General features: G+C 31.7%; 1 protein-coding gene across 8 annotated transcripts in view; it reads left to right on the forward strand.

Moving 5' to 3' along the window:
- The window catches only part of LOC149566273 (uncharacterized), a 143728-nt gene that overhangs the window by 66155 nt on the left and 65428 nt on the right, over positions 1 to 12145 (forward strand). Inside the window, exon 5 of one of the 8 annotated variants that reach the window (XM_089819681.1) lies at positions 5446 to 6445. The exons of 5 other annotated variants lie outside the window; for them this stretch is intronic. In XM_089819681.1, coding sequence (XP_089675807.1) covers positions 5446 to 5537 — 92 coding nt within the window. In that variant the 3' untranslated portion in view covers positions 5538 to 6445. Of the gene's footprint in view, positions 1 to 4846; positions 5415 to 5445; positions 6446 to 7796; positions 8158 to 12145 lie in introns of those variants that run through there. 2 more of the 8 variants (XM_089819680.1, XM_089819684.1) reach the window with 2 other exon arrangements.

Here is a 12145-nt window from a genome sequence, read left to right on the forward strand (position 1 = left end):
GAGCAATTTGAGTTAATAATGTAAGAAATGGTGAAAATATATTTGGGAGATAATAGTCCTCTAGAAGTTAAAGGAAGTGGAAATGTTCAATTGAGTAACGAACTTTTTAAGAATGTGAAGCTTGTCCCTCAATTATCAACAAATCTTCTCTTTGTATTTCAAATTGCCAATCAAGGATATAAAATAGAATTTTACAATGATAAATGCTTAGTCAAGGATGTGAACAATAATTATAAAGTGGCTACAATTGGTAAACTGGAGAATGGATTATATAAATTTTAAGAATTCATTGAAAATAAAGATGTACATGTGTTATTGCCAAGTATGATGATGTTAGTAGGTTGTGGCACAAGCGTATGTGACACATTAGCTATCAAATCCTCAAGCTTATGGAGAAGATAAATATGGCACATTGGCTCCCAAGAATCTCACCAAAGAAAAAGGTATGTGAAGAATGTGCAATGGGTAAACAACATATAGAAAGTTTCCCACAAGGAAGATCATGGAGGGAAAAAACCTCTTTACATTTGGTCCATAGTGATGTCATGGGTCCTTTTAAAACACCCTCACTTGGAGGTGCAAGGTATGCTCTTACATTTATAGATGACTATACTAGAAATTTTTTGGTGTATTTCTTACAAAAGAAGAATGAAGTGTTCCATAAGTTTAAAGAGTTCATGGTTCTAACTGAAAAACAAAGTGGGAAATCTCTAAGAATCATAAGAACAAATAGAGGAATTGAATATATGAATAAGGAATTCTTGGGATTTTGTAAACAAAATGGCATAAAAAAAGAATCAACTATTTCTTACTCAGCACAACAAAATGGGTTTGCAAAAAGAAAGAATAGGACTATAATGGAAATGGCTTGGTGTATGATTCACTCTAGAAATATAGAAGTCAATCTTTGGGCTGAAGCAATTCATGCTACAGTTTACATTCTCAATATAACACCTACAAAGGTTGTTATGAATATAACCCCTGAAGAGGCTTGGAATGAAAGAACGCCTACTGTGTCTCATTTCTATATTTTTGGTTGTACTACTTATGCTCACATTCCTGATGAAAGGAGTAAATTACAAAGAAAAAGTGAGAAGTACATTATGGTGGGATATAGTGAAGAGTCAAAAGGTTATAGGCTATATAATCCTAATACAAGGGAGATTCATGTTAAAAGAAATGTTTGGTTTGATGAAGATATTGAAAGTAATAAATCTCCCACATTTTCTCATTTTCCAATTTTTTTTGAAGAGGATAAATATTTTGGCACTAATGATTCCGATCAAAATATCACATCTCTTATAGAAGGAGTAGACATGCAAGTTGAATATTCAAGTAGTAGTGATGATGAGGACACAAGGAAGACAAGGAAAATTTGAAGCATTAAAGAAGTCTATCAAGATAGGCCTCAGATTTTTGCTAACTATGCTCTTATGGCTAAGGTGATGCAAGTTGAGACTCCAAGCACATTTGAGGAAGCTAAAGGAAAAGATGAATGGAAAGAAGCTATGCAAGAAGAGTACAACACCTTGATGAAGAATGATACTTCAGAATTGACAACACTTCTAGAAGGAAATAATTTGGTTAGTTGCCAATGGAACTACAAAATAAAATTCACATCAGATGGAGCCATTGAGAGATACAAGGTGAGTTTAGTGGCTCGTGGTTTCTCATGAGAAGAAGGTATTGAATATACTAAAACATTTGCCCCAGTTGCTAAAATGACTTCAATTCCTACTATTATTTCTTTGGTTGCAAAGTGTGGATGGAAAATGTTTCAAATGGATGTAAAAAGTGCTTTTTTGTATGGTGACTTAAAAGAAGAGATTTACATGCAACAATCACTAGGATTTTTCAAAGATGGTGAAAAAAATCTAGTATGTAGATTGAGAAAATTACTATATGGTCTTAAATAGGCTCCAAGGGTGTGGTACTCCAAAATAAATGAATTCTTTGTAAAAGATGGATTTGAAAGAAGCAAAGCTGACCCAAATGTATATGTAAAGCATCTTGATGATGAAATTTTTATTATTGTCTTTTATGTGGATGATCCAATCATTATAGGAGATTCCACACAATGTATTGAGAACACCAATAAACAGCTCAAACAAACTTTTGAGATAACTGATCTAGGATTAATGCACTACTTCTTGGGTATGCAAGTTTGGCAAGAAGGAGGAAGGATCATGCTTTCTCAAATTAAGTATGCTCTTGATGTATTGAAAAATTTTAATATGAGTGATTGTAAATCAGCCAATACGCCATGTGAAGTAGGATAAAATTAAGTGCTCATTCTACTCAAAAGAAGGTGGATGAAAAATTGTATAGGCAGCTTGTTAGCAGTCTCTTAGATCTTACATTAGACCAAATATTGCATATGTTGTTGGTGTTGTATATCACTGGAAAGCTGCTAAGAAGATTCTGAAGTACATCAAAGGCACTTCCAAGCTTGGCATTGAGTACAAACATGAAGGAGAACCTACTTTAGTAGGTTACATAGATTCTGATTATGCAGAATATATTGATGATAAAAAATCAACTTTAGGATATATCTTTCATCTTGGATTCGGACCAATTTCTTGGAGTAGTAAGAAGATATCAATAGTGTCACTTTCATCAATAGAGGCAAAATATATTAGCGCATCAAAACATCTCAAGAAACTCTATGGATCAGAAGACTACTTCAAGAGACACATCATCAGCAAGCTCATCTAACCACCATATTCTATGACAACCAAAGCACTATCAAGATCACAAAGAATCTTGTATACCATGCTAGGTCCAAAGACATTGAAGTTCACCATCACTTCATTCATGACTTAATGGAGAGTGAAGTAGTGGACCTACACTTCTATGGCAATGAAGATCAAATTGCAGATATATTTACCAAAGCATTATCTACTGTTAAATTTCTCAAGTTTAGAACCTTGCTATATCTCAAAGAGGTTGATGTTTGAATTCATTCTTGTAATAATTTATCCCACTTAAAGATGTATTAGTGATAGAAATTAAGGGAGGGTGTTGGAATAATTTCACTGATGAATGAATAGTTATCGCTGTTTGTTACAACTAAACAACAAGTTGTCATTGACATCTTCCAGCCTCTTCAATCCGTGACTGAGTGAACATGCAGTTCTATCATCTTTTACCTCTTCCATGCATGAAAATAGTTGAGATTTTCTTGGCTCTAGAAAATATAAAGGTCTCTATATACAGAGAGGTAATCGCATTGCAATCCAATCAATCAATAAAATATATTTTCTCCTCCAATATGTTTTGTGCTGCTGTTCTTTGCTTTTAGTTTTTTTCGGGTTGGTTTTCTTCAACTATCCACATTTCACACATTAAAAGGAAAAATAGCTGGTATATTTACAATTGTTTTTGACATGCAACTGAGATGGGAGACGTCTGTAGTATATTCCACAATTCACTTTTTCAGAGATGCTCAGACTTATGTAATGGCCTTAGCTCTGTTTTTAATTTCGGGTAGTCTTCCAAATTCAATGGATTTCTCGAAACAGATTTTTTCATTTCAAATTTGTTCAACATTTTTAAAGAAAAAGTTAATACAAATTAAGTAACTAAGAGAGACCTAATGAATTTAATAAAACGTCACCATAAAAATGCAAAGTGACAACTGCGGACCAATTAGTTTCACTTCGGACCTATAAGAAACTAATTGGATAAGATTTGGAATATGCGAGCTACTAGAGCATTAACCCTAAACTCATTAATATGCACATTTTGCTTTCTGAATAATTTTTTTTACAGACATTGACGGTTGTAGATTTTTCTCTGGAGATTTACTCTACTTGTATGTTGTTTGACTCAGTTGAAAAAAATGTTTCTTTCAAAAGAAATAAATAATTATCTTGAATGATGGCTTTTAATTTCCGTGATCTCTTCCATTCTTCCAAACTGCTAGCATGTATTCTTGAATGTCTGACTTTTTGCAATTAAAAAAAAGTGTAATTTCCAAATAGAGGCACAACATTTCAGTTGTTACTAGTAAAAAATGGTCTATGTGTAAAGAGTTTAAAGTGACCTTTTTATGTGCATTAATTTTTCATGACATTGAATGGCTGCCGCTCATTTCTTTTGTGCCTTTGGTTCTAGCCACCGATGATATAGGTTTTACTGCTGTTTGGAAATTTAATTTCAATGATTTTTGAGACATCAGTTTTTTTTTTCGGAGATATTGCCCACAAGCTTGAATTCCCTGTATTTTCCTAGCATCACAATAAGGTTTTAGAGCATTTTTGTACACGTCAAATCCCCCAATTTTGGGGTCAATTTTCCTGTCAACTAAGTTTAGTTATGTTTAAAACCATGAGGGTATCTGTTGTATTCTTCCAATCAGCAGTTTGAAAATTGTATTTTTATAAATGGATTTATGAAGAATTGTTTTATCCATGTTGTTTGCAGTCTAATTTTCTAATTGCTCTTCCCTTTTTTGGGTCCTATTTCCCTTATTAATCATGTTATTTTCATCTCTGTTGCTATATCCTAACAGATTTTGTTGTCAAAACTAGGTAAGTGAAGAATCATTTTTGTTGTTGTTGGGCTGGTGAGAAATAATGTTGGTTTCCTGTTTTCCTCATTCAGTTTGATTTACCTTGTTTGAATTAATGATGTTCTCATTTGAAAGTTTGAGAAGTCGTGTTCTCCAAACTTGGATATAGTTTTTTTTTGTTATTTTCCTGTTTGGATTTCTTCTTACTTTGGAAGATATCTTACTTTAATCATCCGAGTTGCTTGGAAATTACTCCTCTAAAAGTAAGCTGTATATAGCTCTTTGTTTTCTTCCCTCTAATACAGTTACTGTCTACCGATTCTGCGTTGACAGGTAACCTTGAAGTTGCTACCAACTTGAAAACCGATAACAGGTTAACCTTCTCTTCTAAGGATTGCATCACCATATCGTCTAAGATGGTTCATTGGCTTAGTGCCCTTTAGCTGGAAATCTTTCTTGTCATCAACACTAGCTGAAGTAGAAAAAGAAGATACAAAATTGCTCCTCTGACCACTTGATGACCTCTTAATTTCCTTCCTCTGTACTTCCATCTAAGGCATTATTTCCAATGGAAACCTTATCACATACACTTTTCGAATAGGGGAGCGATCCCCAGACCTTGGGTTAAAATTAGCTTATCATACTCATTATCTTTATGTTCAGTTACATCCTGTATTTTCACACGTATGGCGTTAGGAGAAGATTGCTACAAAGATCTGATGTTTCTCTTTGGTGTAGTAAAAATATGAATTGGAATTATCAATGAAAATTAAACAAATGTTATTTCTGGGTTCAATTATATGTTACAGAATTCAGAAATAATATCCAGTTAATTATATATAACTATTGTATAAATCTCTCAGTACTTATGAATACAATATATTAATTTTTTTGAGTTTAACTCTATCCATAACAATATCTCACAAATGCAGGATATTTCAATAAGATAGAAGTACCCATTGAAAGGTTACAGCTCAACAAGATAAAATGTTTAAAATTAGATGGAGGGGATACGTTTGCATAGAAGGGAAATCTAGCCTTGAGACAAGAGGATGGACAAGATTTTGATAACAAAGATTTTTCCACTATTCATGTCAGTAAAGGAAAATATTCATTTTAGGTTCAGTTCTTAGGGTTTTTATTGGTTGTGTTGGTGGTTCGAATTCTGAGAGTGAGAGTGACCGGGCTTGACTAATCATAAACTTCTTTATTTTGGCTCAGTAGTGATGTTTCAAACCCCTCTTGTGGTTAGAGGATTGCAACATACTTACATCTCTGTCACTTGTGTGTGGAACTTCTGATATAGCTTGTTCTTACTGGAGTTATGCATAGGATAGCCTCTGCTGCAATTATAATTTGTGCAAGGCTAGTGAAGCATGACTGGCATAATGTGGCTGCAATCATTTTTTCTTTCTTTTCGGATTGCTATTTCTTATGTGGACTGGTGTGCTTCAAGAATAAGGGAAGATCGTGGTATTATGCCAAGGCATAGGAAAATCTCCAGTGAAGATTTTCTCAATTCTTTTGTTTTCTTTCTCAAATTTCTGTGAATTTTTTTTGAATATTTTCTGTTTCATACCTCCTTCAGCCCTCATCTATTATCAAAAGAGAAGTTACAGGAAAAGGATAATTTTGATGGGATGCACTTAGCTCTAAAGAGATGTCATCTTTTGGCAAAATTTGTCAACTATCAATTTTCTACCGCTTAGATCTAAAGTCCTATGTAGTTTGATGGTGGTAAGTGTGCCCAATTCTATGCAATGTACTCTAGTTAGACTAGTTAGACTACTATCTAGCAACACTCTCTTGTAGGTCAGATTAAAGTATATGTAGTTTGATGTATCCAAGTCTTTAAGAATATTCAATGTAATTCTTATTATCTATTATGTATTGACTATAGCAAGCTTTTATAATTGGAATTTTCCTTCTATATTCGTTCTGTCAACAATGGATTAAGATGCATTTGAAAAAACTGGCTGGTCTATAATGTCATGCTGCAAGAATATCAATATTCTGTGTCTGTTATCTCTTCCAAGTTGATAAATTCGAAATTAAAACTACATATATATGTTTGTATCTAATGTTTTTTTAACCAATTCAACATTTTTTTTTTTTTTGGCAATTGTGGCACCGTCTTGTAGGAACTGTGCTGCACTGCAGCCCTTGTTTTATTTATCCTGGAGAATCATATGTTTGTCTGTGTAATTTGTATGTCCATTTGTCTCATTTCGCTATTCTTGTTTGATGATAACCAGCTATATATTTTCAATTGATTATCCATTGCTTTCTCTACCGCTGTCCCTGATTTCATCTTTTTCTCTTCTATGTGTTTGAAGCAATGAAATGTTTCAGTGAATTTACAAAAACTCTGTGCAAATCCACCGAATTTCTTTATGATCACTATATTTGATTAGGATATCTTGTATTAAACTAGTGTTTATCACACCTTCATCTGAGCTTTTCTACGTTCTCTGTTACATCCACAACTATATCATATTTGCCAAGGATGTCCAATACATTTGCAATGCTTAATGCACCTATCAAAGAAGATTATTTATCACAACAAAATCATAATTAATAATAATTCCGAGAAAAAGGAACCAACGAGTTGCAAGGCATAATGTAGCAGGTGGTCCCGATCATCCAGCACCAACAAGTAATCCTGAAGACTTCAAGATTTTGATTGACCTTGAACTCTGAATGCTAGCAGTAATAAATGGCGGCTGTATCTCCAAATTATCTGTCCTCTTTAAGTTATGGTCGTTCACAGTCTCCCACCTACAATGTTTATTAAAATGGCATTTTGCTGACAGTACATTTGTATCATTTAGTGGATTAATGACCTCTCTCTTCAGGAGATCGACCATGTATGAAGACTCTTCCGGTGGCGTTGTTATTTTCTGGCAATTGTTTATAATGGAACCACTCAATGTATAGAAACTCTAAACTAATTTCTTAACAGGTTTGCAATAACACGTAGGATTTTTGTGGGATTCGATTTCGAGACCTTGTGATTCCGAAGCACACAAAGAGGGTGCAATTAAATTATATGTTATGAGGGCAGAAGCATCACTAAATAAGGTCCTCCCCAATGTAGATACTTTGAGTCACACTTGTTTTCTAATTTCACCGTGACTAATTCAACACTATAGTTTGCGATGATAATCAATGGAATATGAAGTGACAATATGAGTAGTTGGATTTCCATATTGATATTCTAATATTTTGCAAAGTATGTATCTTCTTCTTGCCATGGTTTTAAGAGTGCTTATGTCATCTACAGGTACCGGCAAAACATGCTAACGAAACTACCGCGGTGTAAATGGCATACTTTATATTGCAGATTCATTTAAAACAAAGAGTTTTGCGCCAAAGAGGAATGGTACCATTAAAATCGTGAAAATTTTCCGCTGCAAAAACTTATCGAGCACCATAGCTATTATTTTCAGTTACAACTGTAGAAGTCCACGGCTTGATAATTTGAATCATTTTTCAGTAGTCTTCATTGTTATGTTTATAAAACTAGTCTAGAACATGCACCCGATTTAGCACTTCCTTAAGATCGAATTTGCTCGATACCAATTGTAATGTCTTCTACTAGCACCTTAATTTAATTTAATTCATCTTTCCGATTGCAGATCAAATGCATATATTTTCTTCATATTTCTCCATATCCCCAATGATCCTTTCTTGTATATACACACACAATTTTCAATTTAAGAGTGATGTCTTTTTTAATAGGTTATATTAACATCACATTAATAATATTATTATATGTTAATTAAATTATATATATATATATATATATATATAAAATGTTTCTTGTTATTAATAATACTATTTTTTATTTATATTATTAATATTTTAATACATAATCAATATGTATATGTCTAGGGTGATATTTATTATTATTTTACTTATTATAAACTTTATATATAATATATATTTATTATTAAATTCTTATCTCAAGGTGGGGTTATCACATGAATGCAATACATAAGCTCTGAATTTTGTCTCCACCATTTCTAGCATACCTCCCATAGGAATACCATTAGTATGATGCTAACAATCTGCCCCTTTGGCATTGATGGCAACATAGATGAAAAACATCGAAGTTTCATGAATACCAAATATATTTCTTTCTTATCTGTATTTACTCTTCTATTCATGTTGCCCATAAATGTAAACATACATCTCAATATTAGAAAGGTTGTAAAGAATTTCTCATGTTTAAATCACAACCATAAAGTAAACAACATGCACAAGGACAATGTTAATATCCCTCATACATCAACATCAATACTGTCTCCATTGAGATAAATAATGATCATGTATTACTCACATATCTCCCTCATTATCAAATTCATGTACTAATCTCTCCCCCAAAAGATTTTTTTCATGTTTTATTATCTCCCCCATTGACATCAATGATAAAGGAACCATAATGTCAATTCTTGAAGTTCAACCATCTCCAACACAATATGCAATAAGCTCAAGTGTCCAAAGACACTATTAAATAAAAATACCAAGAGTCCTTATTGACTCATCTCAAGCACAGATACCCCCATAGGAGAAGCATCAACCTGATACAATCTCTATATCAACTACTCAAAAGTAGGTTGGGGCATAACCCCACTCATACCTCTCAAGTACTCAAATGTTTCCTTAGTCAAAGGTTTTGTAAATATATGTGCTATATGTTCATTTGTTCTAACATATTCCAATTTGATTTCTTTCTCTGCAACTTTTTCTCTCAAAAATTGATACTAAATAGATATATATATATATATATATATATATATATATATATATATTTTCGATGTAAAAATGGATTCTTTGACATACTCTATTTGTATTATCACAATGTATGATGATAGGTTCTTTAAACTCAATCCCAATGTCTTTCAGCATTTTCTTCATCCAAATAATCAAATTATAATTATTTTCTATTGCTACATACTTTTCTTCTATTGTGCTTTATGAATTGCAATCCTATTTCTTGCTCAGCCAAAGAACCCATCTTCCTCCCAAGAAGAATGCTCTACCACTAACACTCTATCTATCATCTAAACTTCCTTGCTAATCAACATTTGTGTACACACATAAAGTTAAATCTTGTGATCTATTATATATCATAATCCTTAATCATGTGTGCCTTTCAAATATACTACATAGTGTGTCTCTTTAGGATCTACCTAAAATCTTCCAACAATTCCAACTGTATTAGCTATATTAGGTCTAATATGTGTCAAATACTGCAATCCACCAATCATAAATATGTACTTCTTTTGTTTAGAACTAAGAGATTCATCTGTGCTAGATAACTTACATCTAGCTATCTTAGGTGTTCAAACAAGTTTACAAATTTGCAATTCAAATTTGTGATATGAAAATTCCATCCTTATTCTATACAATCTACAATCCTAATATGTATTTTGTTTCTCCAATCATCTTAAATTCCTTCTTCATTTACTTTGAAAATATCTTACTTGCAATTAAAATAACCCTCAATATCTTTATTAATTATGAGACATGTAATTAGTAGATTAAAAAACCATAGGAAGATAACTATACATAATAAATAAGATATGTTAACTAAGGAAACCCTTCATTAGAGGGAAAACCCCAGTGAGAATATTTTCCACAAGATGGTTTACTACTATAAATGTTCCTTATGAAAGGATGGACCCTATTAGGACTCAATGAAATATAATCAGTACATATGAGTCCCTACTAGGAGACTTTGAATCCATTTTAGGAGATTCTAGCCCTATTAGGAGTTGTGCCAACCCTAGCAGGTGTTGAAAGGAGGAAAAATGAACCCTTTTTCCAAATAGCCTCAAAAACTATCTTCACTAGACAATCTTCTAGATAAGCATATCCAAGATTTCTAAACTAACCAAACCAAAAATCCATTCCTAATATGGTTTTTTTGAAGCTCACAATAAATCAACCCTCATCAATCTCTTCTCTGATCAAAAGATATTCACATTCAAGTTTTCAAATTGATCTTATTAATCCAAAACCACACTTTACAAGAAGGAAATGAAATTTCCTTAATACCAAGTGCTAAAAAAAGTTATCGAGTTGGCCTTGAGGATTTCATAATTTAAAATAATAATATAGGATGTCATTAAGATATTATAATACATGTTACATTATAATTATACACTCTATCGAAGATTACAAGAAAACTGGCATCTCATAGTCTCCATAACTTTTTGCACATTGATCATCTAATTATGCCATTTTAACCAAGAAATTGCTACCATGTCTTCAAACTCTAGCTTAATCCTCTTTATCAAACTCTATTCCTATGAGGAGATAGAATCAAAATAATAGTACCTTCTTTCCATATATGCTATCTGAAAGTTGTCTTCACTAAAATCCTCTTTCCATAAATGCTATTTGAAAGTTGTCTTCACTAAAATCCTCTAACTCAAACTAGTCTTGATATTTCCATATGCTCTCGTAATTGTAGTATCTAGACATTATGATGATCATATCATCAAGTGTGAATAATCTTATCTCCAATCCTCAAACCATGCCAAACACTTTTTCCTCTATAACTTTGCTAATCTTGACAGAATAACATGTATGTTGACATTGATGACAATCACTCTCATGAATGCAACACATACTCTCTTAATCTATCTCCAACATTGCTAACATACTCCCCCATACAAACACCATTAGCATTTATACTAACAAAATCAATAGCCTATTTTACAATAATGATAGACTAGGAGAAAAATGAATGTTAAATTCTAGTACAAGGGTCCTTTCGAAGAACTCATAGCCATGTTAAAGACAAGGAATAATATAAAATTAATCATCATACATTCTAGATATTAATGTAAAAATCATTTGTAATAATATCGAGATTGTAAAAGTTGTAAAAAGCCTCTATTCATCTTTTAGGTCTCTAGCCCTATTTTTATTTGTTGTCTTATGGGTCATTTATATTGTTTTGTTTAGATTATTGTTAAGTTGATGGTTTATTATTATTTTTCATTTGTAATCATTTTATTTTAATTTTTAATTTCTTAAAAATATTCATTTTTATAATTATCTCTTCAAATTTTCATTAGTGGTTTTTTTTTTTTTTTTTTTTCCCTAAAAGACCAATAGATGCAAAAAGTAACATTTCTAGATTTCTAATATTACCTATTTTATAAGAATTTTTGAACTTTAAATTTATTTTTTATCCTATGTTATAAGATATTAAAATTATAAAAATACAACTATAGACAAATTTCAAAAAATTAATGAACAAAGATCAAATGCATCTTTAATATACTTTTAGTAAACACATTTTAAATTGTTGATTGGAATGAATGTTTTAATTAATATAACTCTAATTGTTTATTGTATCAAACTATTTAGAAAAAAAGAAGAAAAAAAAAGTGTTTGGGTTGACTGGAAATTAGATTTTTGTTGAATTTGTATACATATTTGAAATTACTTTAGGAAATATATATGTTTAATTCATAACAATTGTAAATAAGTTGATGATTATTGTAGTGGAAAAGTTTGCACTAGATATTTTTTCAAAGTATTTAAAAATAAGTTGCTATCATTTCTTAATTTTAAATTTTAGGTAGCAATCTACAACTATAAGAAAACTCTTAT

The sequence above is a fragment of the Cupressus sempervirens genome, chromosome 3 (assembly GCF_028749045.1).
Source record: "Cupressus sempervirens isolate cs-2001-9-10 chromosome 3, ASM2874904v1, whole genome shotgun sequence".
In the NCBI taxonomy this organism is placed as follows: domain Eukaryota; kingdom Viridiplantae; phylum Streptophyta; class Pinopsida; order Cupressales; family Cupressaceae; genus Cupressus; species Cupressus sempervirens.